This window comes from Spinacia oleracea, chromosome 1, assembly GCF_020520425.1.
Source record: "Spinacia oleracea cultivar Varoflay chromosome 1, BTI_SOV_V1, whole genome shotgun sequence".
In the NCBI taxonomy this organism is placed as follows: domain Eukaryota; kingdom Viridiplantae; phylum Streptophyta; class Magnoliopsida; order Caryophyllales; family Amaranthaceae; genus Spinacia; species Spinacia oleracea.
The window spans coordinates 134,882,950-134,910,899 of record NC_079487.1 but is presented as its reverse complement, the minus strand read 5'-3'; the positions used below and the strand labels follow the sequence as shown (position 1 = coordinate 134,910,899).

The window sequence follows — 27,950 nt, the reverse complement described above, 5'->3', positions numbered from 1 at the left end:
AATTTGAAATTACCAAATTGCCCTTAGAAGAGCCAAAAACCCCTTTTCCCTTTCTCTGCTTGCTCTCCACGTACAGAAGAAGAAGGAGCATTTTCCTTCCTTCCCCTTTTTCCTCCCAATTCAGTCTTGATTCATTTGCTTGAGCCCCAAGGCCTTCTCCCTTCTAGAATCATACCTAAATTACAAATTCCATCAAATTTCTGATACATTTCAATACCAAAATCAATTCCAAAAACTGAAAATAAACACTCCTTAGTTCTTCCTTAATTCAAACCACCACCACCACCGGCAGTAGCTGCCACCACTGAAAACCCCGCCACCACCGTTGGCCACTGTCAACCACCTAACCCCACCACCCTGTTGTTCCGGCCAACCGCAAACACCACCACACACCTCCGTCTCTGCCCTCTTCCTCAGCCCACGCACGCCCCTGCATCCCTCTTTTCTTCCTCCTTGACGCACCACCCACGCAGCACCACCACTTCCGACAACCCTCACCATCCCGTGAACCAATCTCCGCCACAACACCACCGTCTAATCGCCCCTATATGCGCCCAAAACTACCACGAAACTCTCTCACAAACCTCCCCTGCTCCTTCCTCCTTCGCGCAACTCACTGCCTTTCCTCCGCCTATACCACCGCCGCTCAACCACCACCTTTAGCGTCGCATCTCCGGCGCTGCGCCGCCCAGCCAGCCGCCTTCCCTCCTCTGCTTCGCCCTCCCCTGTTTCGGTCCCTTTCCCTTCCCCTGCTCGTGTGCTTCTTTCCAGAAAACCAAATAAAATCAAGTTTCAATTTGAAACTTGATTTATTCTCCCAAGCCCAACTTGAGTTGGTTCATTTTAATTGTTTGGGCTTTTAGGATAAGTCATATTCAACTATCAGATTTTTCTACATATGAATATTGATGTTTTAATAAAGTTTTATTATATAATTATTTACTAATAAATTATTTAGTATTTTCAGGTTTAATTATTGATTTTTATTAAAATAAATTACTAGCTTTATTTATCAAAAACGGAATTTAAATAATATTCATGAAAATCGATTTATGAAATATATATATATATTTTGATTGAAATTTCATTTAATAATATTTTCATTAAGTTATGAAATTATATTTCTTATTAAAATACGTTATTCGAAAATTCATTATTTATAAACTTATTATTTATAAAACGTTGATTTTAAATTATTTATCGTTTTAGGTACTGATTCAATGATTTAATATTTTGAAACAAATTGGACTCGGAGCTCAGGACGAACGAACCAAGGAAAACAAAACCCTTAGCAAATCGCGGAAGTGAGGTAACGGCTATTGCTAGTACCCGCAATTCCCTTATAAATGCGTTTATGAAAATACAATGTTATGATTTATTTATGAATTGAATGCTTTGACATGTTTTATGAATTGCGGGAAATGAAATGTGATTTGATTGAATTATTTATTATAATATGATTGATTGAAATTCTTATAAAACGATCTTTATAAGAAACCATGAATGAAATGATGTCTCTATGATGCCAGGAAAGAAATGATATTTTATGGATCCCAGGATCTAAATGATGTTTTATCATGATCTCATGATCTAAAGGAATTATGTTACTTCTACTGAAGTAAAAAGGCTAAAATGTAAAATTAAACGAAACATGATAAATGAAAGTGAAATTCCTAGTCCGTTTGGCAGTATATGTTCACAGGTTACGATTCTCGGTCATGCATGTACCTATGGGGCATTCGCCCATTGAGCCAAGGCTCTCATGTTTTCGGGCCAAGGCCCCATGTTTATGGACAGCGGTCCATCGTGGAAGACGTTCCACCATGTCATACTTGCCACGACTAGCATGTGCACCCTAAAGTTGAAAATGAATTAAATAAAGGACTTTATAAATTGTTTTACATTATTCTATTCTCCCTGTGTTATTAAATAAAATGAATTGAAATGAATTTTACGTTGCTAGAATAGTTCGTTACTGAGTCTTCGGCTCACCGTTATTTTGTTTTCTGTTTTAGGTACCGCTGGGATCGATGGGAACGAGTAGTGGCGAGGATTTCACTTTAATAATTCCCACCTAGTTTATGCCTTAAGTTTTAATAGTTTAATTAAAGACTTTTAGTAATTTATGCACCTTTATTTTGGTAATATTAAAGATTATTATATTAATTTTTGGGATTTAATATCTTATGATTGATGGTTGCCTTGTAATTTCCAAGAGGGAGTTACGGCAGGTAATGCCCCGACCGATTAGGTTAATTCCGCTGCTAATTATGCTTTAATAATGTAATTAGAGGCCGGGGTGTTACATTTATAAATATGAAAATTACAAAGTTAATTTTATACATCTTTTTTCTTCAGTGTTGTTAAGGGTAAAAGGGTAAATATGGACAAAGAAAATTGTCTATTGTAAAACGGATATTTTTTGAAACTCTTTTTATTGCATGTCGTGGTTAAACTTACTTAAACTTTTGTGCTACTCTATATCAATACGTCAAAGCCCTGCGGCGCAGTTGATGGGGCTCGAACTTGTGACTTGGAAGGTGAGTTCCCAACCAACTCCACCAACTTATGTTGGTTTGTATAGTTGTAGTTATTCACTACATATTACTCGGTGTTGATTGTATACCACTTGTTGTTGACTGTATATTTTATGATTGTTGATGATTACTAAAATGCAATATTGTTTATTGGTAAGTGATTGATTGTATATTTATAGTTGTAGATTGTTTATTAGTAGAAGCTTATTGTATATTATGAGCTGTTGACTGTATATTATATAGTTGTTGATGTGTTATGAAAATACAATAACGACCGTACATGTGGTCTACATTTGATGACATGTCACTGTACTTTAACCCACATTTAATGGCATGACATTTTCGTAATAAAATCATCAATTATTTACGAAAATGCCATTTGATTGGAAAATCAATGAGATTGGAAAGGCTTCTTCAACCTTTGCGCTTCACTAATGGAGTAGAAAATCTCCAAATAAACTGAAAAAACAATAGAACTTCAAGTCTCAAAATTAAATTAATCCCCGTAGAATTTTCCGGGGAGAAACATGAACGGAAATAGCAGAAAAAATGCGCGAAATCGACCTAAACCTTCAATTGACGGTGACGAAGATCATCGTCCGATCAACACCGACAAGAAATCAAAGCTCAATCTTAAGAGAGAGAAGAACAAGAATCGCAGTTCTTCCAAATTCAAATTATTGCTGGGATTCGCCATTTCCGTCTTCGCATTTTCGACGTATTTTGCTTATACTTTTGGCATGAAATCCATTAATTATGGAACTCGGAAACCTAGGGTTATCACTCCATTTCCTGCTCCCAAACTCATGGATCTTCCTCAGGTTAGTTTGAATTTGATTGATTTTTTTAATTTTAATTTTCAAATTTTGTGATTTTGTTTGAGGTTTGACATTTGATGATTGTAGTTTCAAGGCGACCATAAGGAAAGTCTGTATTGGGGAACTTACCGGCCTCATGTTTATCTTGGAATTCGTGCAAGGTCAGTTTGTTTTCTAATCACCGTTTCACTTTCATATACTCGTATATCAGCTTTCAGCTATCAGCTATCCGTTAAGTGTCATACAGAGCCGATGTTAAACTTGTTACTTTGTTAGCCTTATTATATTCTTGTCCAGAATGTAAGGATTATAGCATATTGATATCGAATTTGACCTTATAATATGAAGTACTAGGTCAATTTACATTACCACTGCTGTTTTAACTAAGGTATACAAATGGTTAAATTGCCTTATATTTTGAAATTGAAGTGTAGTGTAGCGCGCTAAATGAGAACGCGTCATTCGTAGATTACCTACAAGTGTAGTGTAGTGGTTCCATGAAAGAATTGTAGATCATTCATTGAATTGGCACTTTAACATAATAGAGTAGAGCATTCTCCTTATGATAATGACATCAATGTTATGTGTGTGTGTGACATACTTGACTCAGTTGAATAACTATAGGAAAAATGATAAAATGCTGGTTGATGAGCAATTCAGTTATTTTAAACTCTTTGTTCATAAGGACGTACTCCGTATAACCTTAAGTTTTTAGCCTAGCTTATACGGATATGCTACTTTGCAGCGTGACTGGCCTTTTTGTAAACACAATTAATTACTTAGATGGAGGACTACTTATCCTTTTTGTAGGAAAGCTCTTTCTATATGCAGAGTATTAGTGAAATTCTTATCTTATTTGAAATGAAAACTATATTTAATGAATCTAAATTACTCCGTATGATTTTGTTTGTGAAATTGTGAATGATTATATCTGGTTATAACTGGCAGGACTCCGCAGTCACTGATTGCAGGAATAATGTGGATTGGTGTGAAGGATGGACAATATGTCATGCGGCATGTCTGCCAAGATTCTGATGACCTTAGAACATATGGTTGGACTCATCACAATGGGCGAGATTATGGAAGGCAGCTGATAGTTGACCAAGGCCTGACCTTGGAGACCAGTTTCTTAAAGTTGAGGGGAAAAGGCAGTGGTTATGGAGGGGATTGGGCTGTTCGCATTGGTTTACAGAGCCAGAAGTAAATGTTATTCTTTATATGGTTATGGCTAAATGTTCAAGTAATATGCTGATTTTGTTTTGCTTTGCAGCCTGTTGAAGTGACTTGCAAAATTGAGTTGCAATAGATAATCAATTAGAGGTGCATTTAGATAGCTGTTTATCTACTCAACATGACGCCAATATATTAAATAATTGTGAGTAAACAGGAAAAAATCTGACACCCGTTGTTTTTGTTTCAATTTCACAGACCTTGATCTGATTTGTAACTGATGTTTAAGAAAAGCTTCAAAAACAGAAAAGCTGCCACTTATTTTTCTTAGTGATATATTAAAAAGATGTTACCGCAAAATCTTTAGCTCATGGATTTTTTTGGCTACATACCCATTCACTAAGAGATGAGATGAATGATGATATTGCATAACGTTTCATTTGAGATTAGGAAAAGTCTACGAGAAAGACACTCAGTGTTTTCATCCTTTAGCTTGGAATAGTTTACTGTCTAAACTTCCTGAGATAGTTATTGTTTGGGTCCCTTTATATTTGTCAAGCTTAGCTTTATTCTTTATAGGCTTTTTTTAGGTTTACAGTTTCAATATTTTTGTTATTTGCAAGCGTGTTTTTCCAATCATATATTTATTTGTCTTTTTCTTTTGCATGAGTACGTACTGTGCATGGCTTCAGAATATGGCTTTCTCCAGATCAAATTGGTGACTTGCATATTTACATTCGTTTTTGGGTTACAGGTCAGACTCAAATGAGGACAGTTGGGGAACTGGTCATTTTTTCTTCTATATGGCTGATGAAGGTGGACATACCATCAGCTTGAATAGAGATGTGTTGGACATTCGTGAAAGCTCATTACTTGCATCAGGATCGCAAAAGGACGTTGGAGGTTGGCAGTTGCATTTGGAATCAGCTGTATGTTATTAATGGGAAAGACTAACTTTTGAACTTCTTTTATTTCACTTTTTTCGTTCCCCAACTTTTTTGATAAGGCTGATTTAATACGGAGTAATGTTTTATTTTCTGTTTGGTTTAGCCTGGTGTGATTTTATTTCGCCCATGTGATAGTTCCCATGCTGTATTAGTTTACTTGTTCCTTGCTTCACATGTCCAATCTTCTGGTACTACATGGAGCTTGAATTTTAATCTGTAGCTAATAGCAGGACCAGGACCTTTTTCGGCCCTGAAATTCTTCTTCAAGCATTCCAAATGGTTTTTTTCAAAGGATTTCCCAACCCTGTCCTAGATATGGCAGTTGTTAGGATATCTCCAAGCTTGAGCCTGTCAGCTGTTAATTACGAGGAGCAACATTCTTGTGTTGTTTCATTACCCTTACATCCTGCTTTTTTGCAATAGCTTTGAATATGGAAGTTAATGGTCTTTTCTGCTTGAAAATGTTGATCTATGCTTATGAAAACTATCTGGTTATTTAGACATTTACTGATATTTTTCTTAATCTGTTGCTTTCTGAATGATGTTTTATGCTCTACTGAAGCAGCTGTTTCTGTAGTAGCGCTCATCTTTTTTTCTTTATGTCAGGACAATTTGGAAATTCATTATGCTGGTTTTAAGACACCACACATCCACAACTTGTCTGATCTAGTCCAAGTTACTCTTGCACATCAGGTATGTGATAGGCTTCTTCTTTTCGAAATTGTCAATGTGATGAGATTTACTTATTTGTAGTGTTGTAGTGAATTTCATGTTTTTCTATAATATGAATATTGTATGTGATCTTAATTTAGTGAGATGCTGCCTTAAGCCATGACATAATTTGTTTGGAAATTAGTTTTCTGCTTCTGTTGCCAACGGATAGTATCTAGCACATAGATCTTTGAACCCTATTTTAGCAGTTTGCCAACTTTAAGCACCTACTGACCACTATGAGAATCGACTTGTCTTGGGCCTTAGCCCTTAGATGGTACTGCTTTAGTGTCATCCTTTCTGCCCCTCAGATGACCGAAGGAAACAGTCATTTTTTGAAGAATCAAAGATCTGTCATTGTTCTCTCTTGCTTATACTATGATAAATGACTATTGCATTTGTCTTTATCTTGTAGATCAGGAGTTTAAGCCGTCTGGAGCTTCCAGACAATCCCGGCCACTCTCCTAATATTCTCGTATTTCAGGTAATTTCCTGGGATCTATTGATGTACTCCGTAATATGCTGCGGAAAGCTACATGTTGATCATTTACTGAAGAATGGTTCTGTCATGAAACTTGGCCTGTTTTGATTTTTTTTTTTGTATATTTTATTTGCAGATTTCTGCGATGGTTCCTTTCCAAGCAGACTTTGCTTTTGTGTCAGGAACTGACATGAAGAGTTCATTGATAGAAGAACGCATTAGTAGCCTTACAGGTAGCCTCTTGTTGTAATATATAAACTTCTTGCTTCTCATACATGCTAATTGTCAATGTGTCAAAATGCTACTGGTCATATATATTTCTATCTAAAGTATATTGTGAATTTGTGAGTTGTGATATCTGTTAATAATTTAATATAGTATCATGGAAGAAATTATGCTTGTCGGATTGCTTTGTATTAAATCAAAGAGTAAAAAAGAAAATACTAAACCACGGAAGCATAATGTCACTTTGGATGTTTTTTTTAGAAATAAGAATTAATGCATTTAAGGACTGCAGAAAGGAACACTTGTTATAGTTTTATGTTGAGCTAGCAATATTATATTCGAAATCTGGGAATGGTAGAAAATCACTTATATTTTGTTAAAATTAGTTTCTAAACAATATCTATAAAGGACTGGAACACTTCTACTTTCACTTCATTCCTTTTATGGGGCAAAGAAAATGCAAAAATCTCTAATATACCCTCTCTTACCCCACCCGATGGGACCGCTTAATTTATTTAATAATACCCATCTCTTTAAACCATTTTCTCTTTCCTACACGAAAAGTAAAAAGAAAGACCTACTGACACTTGTTTATTAATATTCCTTGGCCCGTGCGGTAACATTAACTAGGAATACCTTTGTGTTACAGTGGTAGTATTTTGAAACAAAAGATTCTTGTTGAGTTTATGTTAATAGATGCTTTTAATTAGTTGTGTTTTCACTGTCTTTTATACCAATGAATATTGATAAAATATACGGTGAAATTTGCAAACGAATATAAAATCGTTTCTATTATATCGAAATGTGTGAATGTTATACTCCCTCCGTCAGGATTTACTTTACACGCTTTCCGCATTCCTTTGTCCCAAATTACTCGACACACTTTTATTTCTTTCCTTAAATGGCATGGACCCACAATTTTTATATTATTTCTCTCAAAAAGAAACTGCCTCAGAACCCATTAACTATAATAAAATAATACCCCGCTACTAATTATCACACAAGAAGTCAGTTATTTTGCCTAATTATTTTGCCTAAAAACCTGGGATGGTCAAAGTGTGTTGAGGAAATTGGGATGAAGAGAGTATTAATTTATTAATTTCAGACTTAGGTCCCATGTTCTAACCACCCAATAAACCTCACGAGGTCCCAAAGGTATATGCAAAACATCCGGACCAGTAATGTTTTGGGGGTCCGAAAAAGTCCAAAATATCCAAAAGCCATGGAGTATACACTGTGTTTGACCAAATTTGGCGATTTTTGGGACTCGGTACCCGAACCTCTCAAAATTTGGCTTATGTATCCAACATTCATATAAGACATCTTCAAACCTTAAAAGCCCGGTAATTGGTCACTTGAAGACTCAAAATGACCTTGATTCAACAACATTGGTTTTATAAGTAAATCGATAAAGTGTACATTTAAGAGCCGCAATAGATGGTTCTAACAACTCAATACGCCTCCGAGGGTCCCATGGGGTGCATGGGAACTATCCAGCCCACTTTTTAGGGTTCGAAAAAGTCCAAAATGTCGAAACTATACATTGTTTTTTACCTAATTAGGAGATTACTGGACCAGGTTTCAGAAACTCCCAAGGGAAATGTATCAAGTGGTCGTATAAGTCTGTTAGGAACCTTAAAAACATACTAGGTGGTCAATAAAAGCTCGGAATGACTTTGACTCAACAACATGAGGTTTGTATGAACATCGGCTAAAATGTACATTTAAGAGACAAGATAGATGGTTCTGACCACCCAATACGTCTCCCGGGGCCTCATTGGGTATATGGGAAGTATCCGGGTCACTAAACTTCCGGGGTCCGAAAAATGCCAAAATATCCAAAAATTGAAGGCTAACTACATTGTTTTTTACCAAATTTGGAAATTACGTGACCCGGTCTCGGAAACTCCCAAGATTTTGGGAACGAATCCGATCATATAAGGCAGTTCTGAACCTTAAAACCCCACTAGTTGGTCACTTAAAGGCTCCGAATGACCGATTCAACAACATGTGTTTTGTAAGATAATCAACTAAGATGTACTTTTAAGAGCTAAAGTAGATGTTTGTAATACAAGGTGCAATTGTTTCTTTTAACGTTATAATTCATATACTGCTGGGTATTGCCGTTTTGCAAGAGATGGTTTTGTGGAAAATCATTGTCTATATTTCATGACTTTAAAACGTTCAAATATAGCAACTTAAATTGTAGCAACTTGATGTGTTTGCAAATGAATGAGGATTTAGGAAATTGGATGAATGTTGGATTAACAACTGTGAGATGTTTTTACTCTACTTATAATATTTTTCTTACCAAGTTCCTTGTATATTTTGTTCAAGCACTGAGCATATAGGATATAAATATGCAGGAGAAAACTTGAGTAAGGAACTAGTGAGGAAGAAGAATGAATTTGAAGATAGATTTCAAAGATGCTTCAATTTGACTGACAAGGTTCAATTCAGAAATTTCTGCTTCCACTTGTTCACATTATTGTATATGAAGTTTTTCCAATTATACTTGTCTGCAATGTTCCTGGAACTAATGGCTTTTGCGTATAAAGGGATTTCAAGCTTATCATGCTAAAATTATGTTTTTCATTATATTTCTCTTGTTAGCCACAGCTATCCTTATAGGTTTATAAAGAGATACACATATCCGTTTCTAAAATTATAAACCTGAAGAAATGAGCTTTGATCTTGATGGAGCCTTGTATACAGCTCGATGGTGGACAATTGGGACAGAAGCTGTTCAATTTAGTGTTGCCCCCTTTGTTAATTAATCTAGGGATGTCCACTCATGTTGTCTTCAGAGTTTGTGCAGATCTGATACAGTATTTCTGGTTACGATACACAGGAATATAAAACCAGATTGTTTTTATAATAGATAACAGAATTAGGGATGTTGAGAAGAAAGCTATAAGCCTATCTATCATGTTAATGGGAATAATCTTGTCTCCAAACACGGTCATCAGGGGTTTATAACAAAGTATCTAGGAGCACTAGAATATTTCTTGGTCTAGATAACATTGGAAGAAGACTTGATACGTAGCGACAGTAACTACTTGTTTTGAAAGACCGAACTTGATGAAAATTATTAAATGATAATTTTTTGAAGCTCTATGAATAAGCAGAAAGAGTCCAAAAAGTGGTGATATGCAATTATACGTTTCTTTGTTTTGCCTTCTCTTGTTAGTATCGTGATAAATTCTGAAGCCTTTTCTATTTTCAGGTAGATTCAGAAGCTACTACTGTTGGTGAAGCCACAATTGCCAATTTGATCGGTGGCATTGGCTACTTCTATGGCCAATCAAAAATTTCCGTGCCTCAGAAAGCTGATGTAAGTTATCTGTCAACACTGTACCTCTGCTTATGATTAATTTGTTCTTTAAATGTTCCAGATTATGCAAAGTCAATGTCTTGGTATAGAGATCATGTTAAGTGGCAGTTGGGGTTGGTATACTAAAATGTGTCACCAGTTGGGACAGTGTATTTGTAGTTTTAATTCCACTTATGTATAAATGGTCAGGTTTAGGAAAATACAAATGTAAGGATATACTTCGACTCTTCTTAGAACACCTAGAAGCATTGTTAAGCTTTGTAAGTTTCCATGTACTTAGCGAGAATAAAGAACCTGTGTGCATGTAGGGGAAACATTTCTCTGTTGGATTATTTTATGTGGCTGTGCTTATTTCTTATATTTACCTGTTCATGTCTTTTGGGTTAAGAAGATAAAATGATACTTCTGCTGGCCTACCAAAAATGTTTACCTGAAATATACAACTCACGATATTGGGAGTCACAAATGACATGGTGGATCATTTTTGGTGGGGTGGAGGCTTATTTACGTAATTACGTGGTTGGTACTTAGCTAGGTATACAGTATACCAGAACTTTAGAAAGACACAACAGATCAACTGTAAAGAATGCTCTCCAAATCCCATTTCCTCCTTGACAGATGAAATGCGTTACTGAGGCATGCAGTATCTCAGTTCAACCACTAACTACGCATTATAAACGCAACAGGTTTCACCTTGATATTAGTGTTATCTTTCTGTAAACGTGAAATAACCAGAAACTGTAAATCTTCTTTGAGCGAGTTCATAATATCAACGGAATAAGTGATCATGACAGCGGAAATAGAAATTGTAGAGATCAGATATAGTAAAAAGCTAATTGTCAGCTGCAAGCAACATTTTCTCATGAATAAAAGACTAAATTATCTTGGCAACAGAGGCATGTATAGCAGTATAGGACTCTTCGACCAGTACCACAGTGAAGCAATTCTCTTACAATAAATTCAACGACAAAAGTATTTGGTTTCCTTGTATTATGAGACAGAGTGGCAACAGTTCTGAGGCTGTGGAGGTTTATATGCTAGCAACCTTTTCCAAGCAGTCAAAGGTTATTAAAAAAAGATTGTTTCTAAAAGATATATGTGGGAGTAAAATCTCCTTATCAACTCATCCACGACATTGAAGTCTGTTGGAATCATGATTCAGCAGAGAAGTCAACAAGGAACCATATTAAGGCCTTTGTTATCAAACAAGCATAACCTATTTACATTACAAGGATCTAGCGAGATTTCAGGTCAATAACATATCCAGCAACTTTAGCTTTAATAAGCTAGTTTAAACATATCTAGTATTTTTTTTATTAAGCTGTAATCATACGTAAGTCTGTGTATCACAAAGAAGAAAATATATAAGTGTCTCACCACCTTCAACTTTAGGAGTCCGTATTGATTCCCTTCCATTTTCATTTGACTAAAGTGTTTCACATGACATATTTAAGTTCTCAATATATTTTAGCTACCTTCTTTTAAACTTTGTGTATTTCTTACAGTTGAATATGCTTATCATTATGGTCGGTCTCCTCTGTCTCAAATCTGTGGTTGCTGCATGCTTTTCATTCAGTGCTGGCTGGCAAAAGTGCTATCAGTGTCAGTCACCTCATCTTGGGTAGTTGGGTGACACCAATGTTTTCTGACAAGTCATGTAATTTCCCTTTGTTCCTGCAGATAAAGGGTGATGATTATCTATTATACTTTCCAGCAGAACTTTACACAGCTGTTCCTAGTCGTGGAGTCTTCCCGCGGGGATTTTTGTGGGATGAAGGTTTTCATCAGTTGCTGATCTGGTAATACCCATGATTCCTTTTGTTACTCTACCCAAGTTCAAGATCTTCTCTAATTTTGTCCTCAGCTGCGAATTATGTGACGGTAGTACTGCATTTGTCATTTTGATCTATGTATCAATAGGCGTTGGGATGTCCGTATTAGCTTGGACATCATTGGCCACTGGTTAGATCTATTGAATATTGATGGTTGGATTCCCCGAGAACAGATTTTGGGCGCTGAAGCTTTAAGGTGACTGAAACATTTTTGTTTAGCTACTGTCTTTATTGTTTTCATTTGAATTTTATAATTCACCTAGGCGGTTTTTTCTGCAGCAAAGTCCCCGAGGAATGGGTTCCCCAACACCCAACAAATGGCAATCCCCCTACATTGTTTCTGGTTTTACATGGTACTTTTCTCTTTTGACTCAGCTTGTATTTTTAACTACTGTGGGTTTCTGCCTGCCACTGACAGTTAATGTAGTGAGTAGTGACTCGATTTGCTGAGTTAATCTGGAGGTCAAATCTTTAGTTCATGTAGCTGACCCCATCCTTTTGGGATTAAGGCTTTGACATTGTAGTTGTTGTTTTCTGAGTTATGAAGTACTAGGTATTGCTGCTACTATGAAAATTGAAGATTTGTATGCTATAAAGATGCTAGTAATGCTACAGTGACAATATAACTAATAAACTGAAGTTTATGTTACAGATGGTAAAGACAGTAGTCACAGTCCTGAGTACAGTAATAGTCTAATTCCACAGCTCACAAGTACAGAACTAAAAGATTTTTGGTATAGTTTGTACAAATCTAACTTTGGATAAATCAAGGTGGTCATGATGCTTTAGTTAGTCATGAGGCGTATGAGTTACGCATTGCCAGCAATAAGCTTACTGAATCTTGGGAGTATTTGTGATCCTTTTATCTCGTTGGCTGATGCTCTTTTACTGGAGTGCCTTCCAAGCTTGTGTAATACGAATACCTGTGTCGTAAAAGAAGAGAAATGCAAATTAGAAGAAGAGAAAATAAAGTATCTGATAGTAGGTTGTAATGTTGCTGCAAGAAAATCACCATTACTACTCCCAGATCTTCAAGTGACTGGGTTACTCCTTAAACAAGACACTTTTTAAATGCTTTTTTATCATCTCTCTGTAACTAACTTGCTAAATTCCTTTCATACCCTCTGCTTCCTGCTCAAGGCAACATATACCAGATTCTCAGCTAATTTGAAGGGTATTCCCCATCTTTCCCTTTCCCTTGTGTCTAGCATAGGTAAAGTGGATGTGAGGCCTGGGATGTTTGGTCTGATCCATTACATCCTGCTAAAGTTTTCCTCTTGCAAGTGTGTTTCTGCAATTTTCAAATTCACTCCATTCCTTCTGAAGAAAAACTAATCCAACGTACTATGGTTGGATGGAAAAGTTTGGAGACAAAGTGAAAGATACATCTCCCCTTATTTGGATAAGACACAGGGGAAGGGAAGATAATTGGAGGATCCATTTTCCTTCCCCTTTTAATAAATCAAATTCCTTCTTTGTTGGAAAGATTTGGAAGGAAAATGGAAGCTCACTCTTTCCTTCCACTCACCGAGTCACCTCCCTTTCACTCTGCAAATTCTAACCAAACAAAGTGTAAGTTTAGAGCTGCTATTATCAGGATGAATTTAAGACTGTACAAACCAGGTTGTTGGAGTTCACTAGTTGTGTTTTACTAGAGTCGAGTCCGTCGGCTGAGGTTTTTGGAGTATTGGTTTCTGGGCTATGTATTCTTCCATCTGATGTCATAGATTAAGTGTGTTAATTGTCTTTCATATTCTAAAAGAGATTTTATATGTGATTAAGAAGGTCAAAGAACGTGATAATACTTCACGGATTGCAGCCATTCATCAAAGTATTTGACTTAAGTGTCCTGTTCATGCCAGTGTTACTGAATACGTGGTGCACATTAATACCCGGAACACAATTCCCTATCTAATTATGTCAAATTAGCCCAAAGTGTTCCATCGAATCTATACACACAAATCGGGGGTTGGGGGGGGGGGGGGGGGGGGGGGGTTGTAGATATTATGTAACGTTGTCGTGCCCACCACTTTCTGAATCTATATATTGTTTTTGCAGATCTGGTATTTGGCATTAAGATGGGTAAATTCAGTGCAGCTGAAAGCAGTGAGATCTCTTCCTTCTTGGAGCATGCATATATTCGTCTTGATGCATGGTTTAAATGGTTCAATACTTCACAATCAGGTACACTTTTTCTTTTCTTTTACCCCCTGTTTTTTTTGTCTTTTTTTGAGGGGGGGGGGGGGGGGGTTATTCTTTTCTTTTTCTGTAGTAGTGATTCTTCCTACTGGTTGGCAACTTATACTTGGATGTTTCTTCTTTAGAAAAAGAAAACTAGATGACAATGATTATTCATGTGTGTATGCGACTATGCGTTACATTCTTTCTTATTGCGTATTAGGTCAGATGTATGTATGGTGTGTATAAGCGAAAGCTCTCAAAGTGATCAGAAAGTCGATGATCAAATGGTTCATGCTAGTTATCTTCACTGAAATATGCTAATTGTTACGGAGTACTTCGCATTTACAAAGGGGTAATTTTGTATGTGGGTTTGCATTTCATTGTCTTAGGACTTTAGGAGTCATCAAAGATGTTTGTCTTCTAAGTATCCGGGTGGAATCTTATGAATCTACTAGATGCTTGTATGTTATCTTTCATATTCTAGTAATCTACAACACTTTATACTGGTTGACTGGGGCTGAAATTTTAAATTTGATTCTGTTAGTAGCTGGTAATTGATAGTAGTTTTTTGGAAGTAATTCATCCTCAACGCGAGTATCGGATCTGCATAGTGCAGATTCACTAAAGAATGGTATCATTTAGGAACATGTTTTTAAAATATACATTAATCAATTAATTAAACATTAGGAAAATATATCATGTAAGTTAGTGTAAGACAGGAACATTTGAAAAGACTCCTCATAGAGAATCACTTGAGAACTTCCAAGATGGAGTATTAAAAAATAAACTTCACCACAGATGCACGACATGATTTAACGTCTTATTGTGGGTTAAGCTTTGATGAATCAACTTGAAGTTCCTTCTGCATTCTTTCGCGTACTTAGTTTTTTGGTCCCGTTCTTATGGATGTTCACTGTTGGCAGCATGTCTTTTATACATTCACATGTAATCTAACATAAGCACTTCTGTGTACTGTAACATATTTGATCATTATTGTTGTCTTCATTTGCAGGAAAAGACCCAGATAGCTACTTTTGGCATGGTAGAAACAATGTTACTAACCGTGAATTGAATCCAAAAGTATGACATGTAGTCTTTTTTCCGCACAATTTGCCTAATATCCTGAAGTCAGATATTACACTTTTACTTAAGCTGCTTCTTTTGGGGTTTTTAACTACTACCTCCGCTCCTTTGAGTTGGTTATACTTCCTCTCTCATCCATTTTTGGTAAATATTTTTACTATGTTACCCGTCCTTGCCCCACATGCGACACTCACTTTCCTACTTTTTCTTACGCAACCTCATTTGCAAGTTTGCAACATCTCTTTCCTATTTTTTATTACATAAACTCCACTTGTATACTACATCTCATATTTTTTTCTCACACATGACCACTTGCTATCCTGTCTCCACTTTCCATACTATACGTGCAATAGTGCAAATAGTATCCGTAACCAACCCAAAGAAACGGGAGTAGTAGAGTTAAGCGTGTGTACATGACTACATGTTAATCTCCCTAGACTCTGGGTTTACTATCAATTCTTTTTGTTGCATGCCCATTGAAGTGCTTTTTTGAATCTGTTCTACTGGCTGAGGTTAAGTACTTAGCTAATTGCACCTTTTTGGGGCCTGTTCTACTGGCTGAGGTTCTGATAGGGATAAATTATTAGTATTAACTTTAGTCTTTCATTTTTACAGTGCCTGTGAATTCTTCCTCTTTTTATTGGTTACCATTTGCATGAAGCATAACAAATCTTTGTAATAGGATCATGGTTGCATCATGTATGTTATATATTTTTCCCCTTTGTAGTGTGAATACCTATGACTTTTTACTTTATATCAAGTATACCATTTTGTATTTGTTTGAATAATATTTTGGGTAACGGTCTGTCTTTAGTTGGGTGTTCATTTCCGGTGGTTAGACAAGACCATATTATGCTTTCTGTAGTACTCATGTGTTGCTTCTTTGCTCGTGTATTTGAATTCCAACCTGCTTACACAGATGAAATAGGCATAGGCAGGATGGAAACCTGCTTGCAGATTTGATGTTTTCTTTAAGTTTGTTTGTGAATATTTGGTGTTGTAATGCAATTACTTTTGGGAACTTTCCAGACACTGTCATCCGGATTGGATGACTACCCACGTGCTTCTCATCCTAACGGCGACGAACGCCACGTGGATCTCAGATGCTGGATGCTTCTGGCAGCAGATTGCTTACAGACCATTGTCAAAGTTACTGATATTGATAATGAATTAGGGAAGGTACAACGAGGTGAATTTTTTTTGAAGTATTGAATATGTCTGTTATATTAGTAAGCCTTGTGATGTTATGAATGGATTATCGCAGGAGTATGGCTACACTGTCAAACAGCTGTCAAATTTTGAAATACTCAACAAGGTTTGTGAATTTTGAGAGTTTATTCTGAAATTATTTATTTTAACGTAGCAATTCATCTGTTGTCATTTCTTGTGGGTCCATGAATATTTAGCATTACATTTCTTTGTTATTCTGTATGCATCTTAAATTTTCTACACGTGTTCTGTCCAGATGCATTTTGATGAGGCTGTTGGGGCATATTTTGATTTTGGTAACCACACTGAAAAGGTACGCCTTCTATTTCAATTGTCCTTTAAGCTGTTTGTTTGGCAGCTTGCAACTTATCTTATTGTATTTCAACCCTACACGATATTTTTCTGTATTCCCTTCAAGTTTTTCACTTTTTTGTAATGAAAAACTCTCTTTTGTTTGGTTGTGGCCTTGTGAGAGATGGGGAGCATCTTTTGTTCTCCGTCAGTGTTGTTGATTTACAAGAGACTAGGAGATGCCAGAACAAACTCCAATAGCTTGTGATCTGTTAAGATGTTCATTCGTAGATGACCTAAACTTGCTAACCATTGTGTCACTCTGCAAATTTGAATGTATGTATTTGATCAACTAAGACCCGTAGCTATTTTGATGACTTTCTTAAAGCCATTCCTCCATGATTCGAGGATAGTAGTCCTAAGTTTTATATGCTTTGGCAAGTCAGTGCAGGACTAGGTTTTCAATATCTGCTACTAGAAAAAACGAGGCATTGGGCGTTGTTTGATCAATGTGGAAAACTTTTTTTCGTCATACCAAATGGAGCCCTAAAGGACCTCAACAGTAATAGTCAAGTTTAAAGGTGTTTAATGTAGCTGCATGAAACCAAAATCTCAGTAAATAGAATAATGGAACTTCCCTGGAGATCCTTTCTTACGGAGGTTTGTGGCTATAGCTGTGTAAGATTCAGGACATGTAATAGCAAAAAGGGGACTAAACCCACGTGTGACCATGGGAGAGGGTAAAAAGCTAAAAACGGGATGGAGAAGAAGGCAGAACATCTGTATGTCATTATGTGAGAATTAAATGACATGAAATCTTCCCAAAATTATCCTTAATCAGAGAACTCAAAGGGCCGTGACTGGGATTCAAGAGATCTAATAAAATGCGGAGTAGTTGACATGGAAAATTTGATAATACAAATACTGAGAGTGCTCATGAGTTGCAAGGAGGCCAGGGTCGTGATAGAATGTCTAATAGAAGATTTAAACCAGTAAGAACATTTAGCTAAGCAGTGAATATGGGAAAGGAGAACAGTGGGAAAAGAAAAAGTTTGAGTTGTCACAAAAAACAATTTTAAATACAGTCTTTCAAGTATCGAACTCGTGACCAAGCCTACCGCTCAACATTCAGCAGCACTCAACAACCAACTAAACCTTACCATTTCATTATCTTTCTTGAAGCATTTTAAAGATAAAAAAGAGCTACAGCTCAAGTAGCCCCCCCTAAATCCGTCAATTACCATGTCACATCTATTGCATTTGGTTCTGATGGGCTTGTAGCTGCAACTTCTCTAACAGCAAGTGATCTCTGCCTGTGATATGTTTCTTTTCTAGGTTCGTTTACGCTCACAAATGAAGATGAATGGAAATCATGCCAGTAAAGAGATGGTCCGAGAAGTCCTCGAGGAACCAAAACTTCAATTTGTACCTCATTTTGGCTATGTCAGCCTCTTTCCGTTAATGGGAAAACTTATACCTCCTGTAAGTTTCAGATTTCCTTGATTGATATCATTTTGAGATGGGAATTATTCATCTGTTGTGACAAAAATGTGACACAAATTAACATCTGGTCAAGTGGTCATCGTTGAAATGATATTTATGGTTGAATGAGAGTTCATACCGAACGTGATAATTTGAAGATTCCAGAAACTCACTTAGTTACCCTCAATATTTAATGGCTCGAGATATTCACCGTTATAATTTACTTTCTCATACTGCATTTCTACGTTAGTATCTCTTATTCTATTGACAAGAGTGACAATTATGTTACAGGAGTCATGGATTTTAGGAAAACAGCTTGATCTTATTTCAAATAGAAGTGTATTATGGACCAATTATGGGATTCGCTCCCTTTCCAAAACAAGGTGCTACTCTCTGTGCATATAATTTTCAACTCATGTTGACTTGCTTTTGATCTGTTTCTGTCTAATTTATGCTCCCTCTCCTTTATACTATTTATGAGTTATTTTCTTTGAACCAAGAAAAATTCTGATTTTGCAACTTATTTGATTTTCTCCAGTTCCATATACATGAAATACAATACAGAGCATGATGCGCCATACTGGAGAGGAACAGTTTGGATAAACATGAATTACATGATCCTCTCTGCTCTTCACCACTACTCTGAAGGTACTGATCAATAGAAATAGAAATTGTACTTTTCAGATAGCCTAAATTGCTTGCTTGAATTTGTACTTGTATAAAGCATTGTTTTTAGGGTTTGACAATCGTGCTTTAACTTCTCGCAGTTGATGGTCCCTATAAATTGAGAGCCAGAACCATCTATGATGAGTTGAGAAGCAATTTAATTAGGTACTAGCAACTTTTTAACCATATAATAATGCCAACATGCTCACTTTGGGTTAATAACCTAAATTTGCAGTTGTATGTAATCATAATCATAATCATAATCATAATCATTTGTCTTCAACATTGCAGAAATATCATTCAGAACTATTACAAGACTGGCTATATTTGGGAGCAGTATGATCAGAAGACAGGAAAGGGTAAAGGTGTTCGACAATTTACTGGTTGGTCATCACTCGTCGTGCTAATTATGTCAGAAAGCTATAGCAGTAATTGGGGAATATCAAATTCTTAATTGCTATTATGTAAAAACAGTATAATTTGGAGTGAATGGGAATGTCTCTTTCAAATGCAAACGAGCTACACAATAAAAAGCCATTTTTGAAAAATAGTTGTAATAGTTTGATTAGATAGTTTGTCAATACATAACTTTCACCATCATTATGTTCAAATGCTCTGCAGTTGAGGATCATGTGATAGATCACCGGGAAACATGTGAAATTAGACCTGATCAAATTGTGGGCCGGGTGGGCCGGGCCACGACTTAAAAATTATGCCCATTATATCAGGCTGGGTCTGGACAAACTAAAATAGCGGGCTTTTCGGCCCATTGTTGGGCCAGGTCAAATTTATGTTCATCAAAACAATCACCATGGTGAATTCATAAGAATTACGAAGTCAACAACTATTCGTAATGAAGATTTTTCTCTTTCTATCAAAAATAGATTTTCTCTCATTCAGAATTTGATATTATGATACAGGACCACAGGAGAACCATCCCCAAAAGCTAGTTCAAGGGGAGGAGAGCCCATGATCCTATATAAACCCCACATCAGCCACCCATATGACCGATGTGGGACTTAAGTCCCATACCTTACAATGGACCGTAACATACCACCCCTCTTCGCAGCCACATGCCCTCATGTGGCAGGCTTTGCGCTAGGCAAAGAGAGAAGGTTCCTAGCCCCGGACGAGCACCGGCGTCACCTCCATCGGTCACATGTGGTGCTAGGAGCGGTGGTCGGCTCTGATACCATTGATACAGGACCACAGGAGAACCATCCCCAAAAGCTAGCTCAAGGGGAGGAGAGCCCATGATCCTATATAAACCCCACATCAGCCACCCATATGACCGATGTGGGACTTAAATCCCATACCTTACAATGGACCGTAACATATTATTTTGTTTTTTTTAAATAAATAAATAAATCTGAAGCTAGATTATAAGTAAAACACAGTTGTTTTGTGTACCCGGATACACAAGCAAAATTGCGGCATTATCCAAAAAAAAAAAAAAGCAAAATTGCGGCCCATAATCTCTTTGCTTTTCAAAGAATTCCTCGTCAGTATAAATTGTAGAGAATCCCTGCCATAACTCACAAAGGAATCTAACGCTTCTCCTACTTCATAAACAGGCAATATTATTTTATTTTATTTTTCAAATTTTCTCAGTTTAATTATGGTTTTATGATTTTGTTTGTGTTTTTATGAAGAGCAATGATTATACCAGCTGAATTAATTGTTAATTCTACAAAAAAATTGAGGATTGTTAAAGTAATTTGCTAATTGTTATTTGTCAAAACGACTGCAAATCAATTTTTCATCTTTTTGTAAAAAAGGCTCAAATCCAAATCCAGTCCGAAATATAGGAGTTTCAGTCAATTTAATAGAGCTTATTTTGTCGAAATTAACTTGTATTTAGGCCACTTGCATCATGTAAGAGTCCAGTTGCATTTCCTTAGTCCAACTCCATTGCATTTTTTGAGTCCATATAAGTCTTATGTCTCACTAAAGTGCATTGTCTTTGCATATCTTACCCAATTGCATTAAGTTCTAGTCCATGTATTCCTATTAAGTCCATGTATTTGAGTCCATTAGGTGATGATCATGATAGGTCCATTTATATTCATCTATCGAATTATGTATCCGAGAAACATCAAATGCAGTAATGCACTAGTGGGGAGGAAGTCTTTGTCACAAGTGACTTGTGTCCATATTATGTGAATACCAATAATAACACATATGACTTATATTGGTGGACACAAGTCACTTGAGGTTTAGAAACCCCTACTAGTGGGAGATCCGTGTCCATATTGGACACAAGTGAGTACCAATACAGAATTTGGAGTACCAATACAGAATATGTTAGTACCAATACAAATTATGTGAATACCAATACAAATTATGTGAATACCAATAATAACACATATGACTTATATTGGTGGAAACAAGTCACTTGAGGTTTAGAAACTCTACCAGTGGGAGATCCTAGAAAAATGAAAGCTAAATAAAACAGAAATTGACTTTCTCTCATAGAAATTGCTCTTTCATAGAAATTGCTTCTCTGATTGTTCTCATGGTATCGGAGCAGTGTTTATCGATCAATTCGCTCAAATTTCTCTGACTTATTGCATTCAAACACAATCTCATACTCATATCTTGGGATTTTATTTTTATTTTTTGGAAAACTCAATCGAATTTCTGGAAAATTCTGTTGATATTCAATCGTTTGTGGGTTGCGATATCTCTATCAATATGCTTTGATCAATTTCGAGGGTTTTTGAATTTTTTTTTTGGGTTCAAATATCAATTTTCGAAGTTGTTGCTCAGATTACTTGGATTTCTGAAGATCTGTTTTGAGAATTTTTGACAACATTCAAATGGCGTTTACAGCAAATTCTGGTGGGAATATTTGGGCGAATCCGGATCCTACAAATTTCAATGGAGGTAGTTCTTTCTGCAATTTGATATACAATGATAGTTGGATTATAGACTCAGGGGCTACTGATCATATGACATATAATGCTCTGCATTGTTTAACAGTAAAAAACTCTCAAAAAGCCTATACCTGTTTGTTTACCTGATGGAACATACAAGTATGTTAAACAACTTGGGAATATTGTTCTGGATTCTGGTTTAGAATTAAGAGATGTCATGCTTAGTGAGGATTTTAAGCACAGCTTACTATCAGTTAGAAAGTTCATTGTTCATAATCAGTTACGGGTTACTTTCAGTGATAACGAGTGTATTTTCCGGTGCCTCTCTTCTAAGAAAATGTTGGTCATTTGTGTTGTTTGAAGATGTCAGGTAATACTGAAGCAAATATTGAAACAAATGAGTATCCAAGGTCAACAAATATAGTTATTGTTGATCATGTTTTGGTGAAAAAATCTGCTAATGTGGTAGCTAAGAAACATGTTGATGTGAATGTTGTTCATGCTAGAATAGGGCATGCCTCGTTGTCTAGAATGAAACATATAGATGACTGTGATTGCACTGGAATGGATGTTTTTGGATGTGATATTTCCTCACAATCAAAATTTCACAAATTGCCTTTTCCTAGAAGTGATAGCAGAGCTGTTCAACTGTTTGATTTAGTCCATATAGATCTATAGGGGCCATTTAGAGTTCCTGCTACAAATGGAGCTTCTTATTTCTTGACCGTTTTAGATGATCACAGTAGGACAACTTGGACATTCTTTTCTGATTTCCTAAATTTGGTTGGAAATCAATTTGGAAGAAATGTGAAGTCCATAAGGTCAGACAATGGGACAGAGATAATTAGAGCAGAATGTAGTGATATGTTTGCTGCAAAGGGAATTATTCATCAGAGGAGCATTGTCTGTACACCTCAACAAAATGGTAGAGGAGAGAGAAAGTCAATAATGATCCTAGTATGTCTTGATTTTATGTTTAATATTGTACTATAAAACACCGTGTCTCAGGTTTTATTCAATGAATTGGTGATTGCAGGTGCTTCAACTAAAGGCAAGTTCCAGAAAAGAACACTAATGAAATAATCAATCATGTCTAACAGCATAATAAAGAAAATTCTGAGCTCAGCGATGAACGAAAAGAATAGTGTGAAACAAGAGGAGGGAATGGTATGTAATGGCAATCCAATACCATACAAAGTCTCTCTTCTTCCATTTTTCAAGTCAAATAATCCGTGCTTGTTGGTTGTTGTTGGTTGATGCAGCAAAGGGGTAAATGCTTAAGTTTTGGTGGCAACAGTGGGAGATTGTTGCTAGAGGAAAGCATTTCTTTATTTCATGGTAAAACCAACCCTATCCGTTGTTTTTCAGTTGATGAACTGAATGCCATGGTTTTGGATTGTGACTGCTATGTGTTTGTCGATGGATTCTCCAAGTGGTATAAAGGTATTTGGGAGGGAAGATCTGTAATGGTTAGGTCACATGGATCGTATCAAATCTTATGGTTGTGGCATAGAGTGCATTATACGTGAAATTGTCGTTTCCACGCAGATGGGTAGTCATAATAATGTCCAGAAGCTCCTCGGATGCTGCCTTGAGACGGAGCTTCCTGTTCTGGTTTATGAGTGGGTTGGAACTGAAACTCTTGCAGATCGCATACTCGGTGTCAAGAGTCAAAACAGACCACCACTAGAATGGAAGGCAAGGCTAAAGGTTCTTCCTTTCTCAGGCCCACTGTCCAGAATATCGGAATATATGCTACCTGATAAACTAATAGGCTGCTTCTCTTTTCTTGCACCAGAATATCGCCTACAAGGCAGGGTAGCATAGAGTGCAGATGTGTATGCTTTTGGTGTTGACCGGAAATCCTTCTCTATTCTCTCCAACTGTTGAAGCGCAAACCAGAATTCTGTTAGTTAACTGGGTAACAGAGGGTATTAGAGACAAGTGTATCAGTCAGATTGTATTGGAAACAAAATGATGACTAGTGAGCATCTCCAACAGCAATTAAGAATTTCAATACAGCTTGCACTAAAGTGTACAACACAAGAATTGAAGAAGATAGTCGACCAACAATGGTGGATGTTACGACTGAACTTCAAAACTTATAGCAGAGCAGAAATAGTAAAATGGGTGGGTTTGGACAGGCTGGTATGATTCAGTTGACAAGAAAATGAGCTTAGTCATTCTGAGTCTTGTATTACTTGACAATTAGAACAGATATTTGGTAGTGCCCCTTGTATGGCATCAGAAACTCAATCCTTGGTGCTGTTGTTTACTTAGTGATATATTTTTCACATCTTAGCCTCCTTTCAAAAAGTATGGTAGTTTTGCCATAACCTGAAGAAGAAAATCCCCATCATTACAAGGTATCCTCATAATCTATCAAGGCTCCAACTGCAAAAGGATGACAACCAAAATCAATGTCGAGATTTATTGGTCGCAAGTTGTTACCAAAAGGATACTCTATCATGAATTCTTCCATTGCAATGAGACTGTGTAAGCAGGATATCAATCGTTACAAGACTTAACCAGGTAAGAGTAGTGTAGGGAAGTCTTATTTTACCGTTTTAAGTCTTATTTTACCGTTTTAAGTCTTATTTAAAATGCTTTTACGCTTGATCGAGCACAATAATAATGATATCCAATAATTTTTTAATATATGATAATAATAATAATAATATTTTTTCTCATTAGGTGTGTAAAGGCAGTTAAATGAGGAAAAAAAAAAAAAATCCATCTAACTAACTACTATAAGTATAACTAACTGGAATACAGTATTTCAACAAACTTTCCAAACAGAATTTCCTGCCGTCCTCTCTTTCTAGTAGTTTCTTCCTAGTAGCTTACTGTAGTAAATAGTAGCTCTCTTGAAATCTTCAATTTCCCCAGAATACTAGTTTCTTAATTTCAAGAACCCCAGTTTTTTCTACCCAAATTTCTGATGGATTCTCTTCATTCAGCAACCAATTCAACCCATGCGTCTGAACTTGGGTTCATTTTAATGGGAACTCGAATTACTGCTGCTGCTTCAAACAACGCTGTTGAGAGGTGCAACCAAATTCTGGTTTCTTGGATCATCAATTCTGTTTCACATAATATCAGCAGAAAGATTTGGCAGAATGAGCAATCTCACAATTGTAAGTCTTCAATTTCAATTAGCTTAATTCAATGTATGTTGCATGCCTTTTGGGTTTCTGTATGATTTTTACAAGTTGATGAATTTGTATGATACTTGGTCAATACTGATATATATATTCTTTAAAAGACAATTGCAAATTTACTGATGTGATAATTAAAAACCTTAAAAGATGTGATTAGTATTAGATAATATCATTCCAAGTTTAACGAAAATATATGATTATGTAAATATTAGTTCAATGTTTGCATGCTTGTCCTTGGGTTTCTTTAAGAATTTGTATAACGTAAGATATTCTTTGAACTTTTTGCAAGACTAATGGAAATATAAATACTGAGTGCTATGCTTAATCTTCTGCATTTCAATATGAAATTAGTAGTAAGAAAAAATTAATGGGGAAGTGTGATTATGTTAGGTGCAATATCTGATGGTTCATTTCCTGGAGCCTCAAGTAGTCCCTCAAGATTCATCATAGATTCTCCTGTAAGTTCCTTAAAATTCGCGGTCTGATATTTCCATATAGTAGTATCTTAATTGGAGTAGTTTATCAATTGATTTTCGATATGGTTATTGGGTTTCAACTTTCAGGGTCGAAAAGTAGCTGATAGACAGCCAAATGGTTATTTGCCCAATCAAAATGGTGTACACAATGTGAATCCTAATGATGCAGGTAATGGAAGGGGTGCTAATATTCATCACAATCATGGGAATGGGGGACCTGTTATGAATGGAATTGGTGGTAATCATGGAGGGAATGGGAATGGGAATGGTAACGGTGCTGGTGCTGGTAATGAAGGCAATGGTGGGGAGCCAATTACGATAAATAGGTACAATGCTCATAATGAGTATATCGAAACCATTCAAACGCAGATAATTGCAAATAATTATGGTAGTTGGAATGCATTTGCCGGAGCTATCTGTCATCTTTGGCATGAGTTGAACGACGATCCAGTCCCCACTGAGATACTTCCTTTATTCTGTTGGCCTGGGAGTATTTCTGTCTTTGGGCGTCGTCAACCTAATGATGATCTGCATTCTGTCGATTTCGATGTGCTAAATCTTGAGGAATGGGGAGATGTAAGAGAGCTAATCAATTACCTCAGGCTAGTTGAGCTTGACCAACCTGGTAAGTAATTAATTAATGTATGTTTTTGGTTAGTAAATGTTGATAATTTACAGAATGTAAATCCTTTATTTATTGTCCAGGGAACATTCCAATTATTATACATAGGTATAATGCAAATATTGAGCATATCGAAACCTTCAACAGCGAAATAATTGCGAATGGATATGGTAGTTGGAATGACTTAGCTCGAGATATATTTCAAATATGGAAGCAGAGGAACCTGAATGTGAATGAACCAGAACCAGAGATAGCACAAATGAATCCCGACTTATGTTGGCCTGGGAGTATGACTTGCTTTGGAATTCATGTATTTGGGCAATTGGTGTTTTTAATCTGGCCTTATAATCCATGGGAATCTGTAAGAGGGGTAATCAATTGCCTCCATTTGTTTGAGAACGCGCAACATGGCAACTGACAACATCTACAAACAAGGAACTTAATCTTGTGAACTGAGCTCTAATACTTGCAAATAAAATACTTTGTTTTTGTTTTTGTTTTTTCAGTCTGGGAAGACATATTAGAATCTATACATATGTGAATGCTTTCTAATTCCAAGTATGAAATTCAATGTGTACAATTTGTTGAATAAAATGGAGTTTTTCTTGTTTCCTAAAATTAGACCACACAGACTTTAAACACAGATAATACTGACTGAATGTCACAGAACTAGCCTGTATGTCTGTGTTATTCTTTTCTCATTAACCCTGTGAATATCATTATCTATGTTGCACAAGAAATTTCTGTTACCAAGCCAGCAAATTTCCAGAACTAGTTTCAAATTTGTAATTTATTATAGAAACTGTAGTCAGAATTAAGGATAGTTTCAGTCTTAAAATCAATCATTGTTTGGAAGGGTTTTTATGTTTTTATCTAGTGTTATTCCTTTGCTCAAACCTGTGTCTAGGTATCACCTGCATGAACTGTAGTCCTACAAAGATGCTGAACATATTTGTATGATTTAAAGCAGCATATGAGGCCTGTTTTATTTTTTATTTTTGTACTCTATAATTCCCCCATTTCCATCTGAAGCAATGTTTGGCATTTCGGTTGCCCTTGTTCACTTATAACTATGGCATCTACTTTTGGTTCAGAACTCAATCAATCATCAGTTAAGAAACAGTAAAATAACCTGAGAGATCACTAAACAAACATTATATTAAACATTCAGAGCTTGCACTTCTTTGCCTTTGATTTGCATCTGCTTTAGTCTATTAAGTCATCTAGACTTGATTTATATTAAGTTATCCTGACAACAATTATGTCTGGTTCAAAAAGACATTCGGAAATCTCACTAACGTACTGCTGGTTTAAAAGAGATAATAAGTTGTGTATCTTATGTTGAGGTCGAAAAATTTTGATTTGTGATTTTTTTGGGCAAAAATGAAGAACATTAAAGAACACCGAGATTTATAGTGGTTCACTCAACCAACATGAGCTACATCCACTTTTGAGAAGCGAGATAAATTCTTGTATAAATCACTTCAATCTATGTGGAGGTATTACAAGTAGAAATGGTGTGAGAATGAGTTTAGATCTACTTCCTCTCTCTAACTCTTTTGTGGTTTTTTTGTTTTGTGTTCTCACTACAAAAAAAACAGAAACTACGTATAATTGGGTTTATATAGTACAAAGGAATAAGCCAAAGATAGGGAACAAAATAGGCCATGTAACCCAAACAAAGGGAAAACCCGTACAGGAAAAGTACGATCGTGCGGGCGCACGAGCACAAGTCCAACTTGTGCGGGCGCACGAGCACAAGTCCACACGCTCAAACAAGAGGTTTAAAATTGAGCTGCAGAGACGTGCGGGTGCACGCCAAAGTCGTGCGGGCCCAAAACAGAATAG

At 36.3% G+C, this 27,950-nt stretch overlaps 2 protein-coding genes across 5 annotated transcripts; both read left to right on the top strand.

Annotated features, from left to right (window-relative positions):
• The first annotated feature begins 2,935 nt into the window (after positions 1-2,935).
• Positions 2,936-19,567, top strand: LOC110794228 (mannosyl-oligosaccharide glucosidase GCS1). The gene is made up of 22 exons (XM_021999186.2): positions 2,936-3,358; positions 3,443-3,516; positions 4,304-4,555; positions 5,280-5,454; positions 6,079-6,165; positions 6,599-6,667; positions 6,801-6,897; positions 9,256-9,338; positions 10,116-10,223; positions 11,904-12,022; positions 12,144-12,251; positions 12,335-12,408; positions 14,114-14,239; positions 15,249-15,316; positions 16,349-16,498; positions 16,584-16,634; positions 16,785-16,841; positions 18,155-18,301; positions 18,593-18,684; positions 18,840-18,949; positions 19,069-19,132; positions 19,259-19,567. The coding sequence occupies exons 1-22, from the start codon at positions 3,065-3,067 to the stop codon at positions 19,419-19,421; spliced, it is 2,568 nt and encodes an 855-aa protein (XP_021854878.1). The 5' UTR covers positions 2,936-3,064; the 3' UTR covers positions 19,422-19,567.
• A 1,863-nt stretch (positions 19,568-21,430) lies between these two features.
• LOC110794213 (uncharacterized) lies at positions 21,431-26,720 on the top strand. Of its 4 annotated transcripts, XM_021999173.2 has the most exons (8): positions 21,431-21,853; positions 22,880-23,010; positions 23,106-23,553; positions 23,642-24,375; positions 24,804-24,980; positions 25,395-25,462; positions 25,568-26,105; positions 26,186-26,720. In XM_021999173.2, the coding sequence occupies exons 5-8, from the start codon at positions 24,845-24,847 to the stop codon at positions 26,518-26,520; spliced, it is 1,077 nt and encodes a 358-aa protein (XP_021854865.1). In that variant the 5' UTR covers positions 21,431-21,853; positions 22,880-23,010; positions 23,106-23,553; positions 23,642-24,375; positions 24,804-24,844; the 3' UTR covers positions 26,521-26,720. The 4 variants fall into 4 exon arrangements, with proteins under 4 accessions (XP_021854865.1, XP_021854854.1, XP_056686452.1 ...); XM_021999162.2 differs by having other exon boundaries at positions 23,106-24,375; XM_056830474.1 differs by having other exon boundaries at positions 21,431-22,800; positions 22,880-24,375.
• The last annotated feature ends 1,230 nt before the right edge of the window (positions 26,721-27,950 follow it).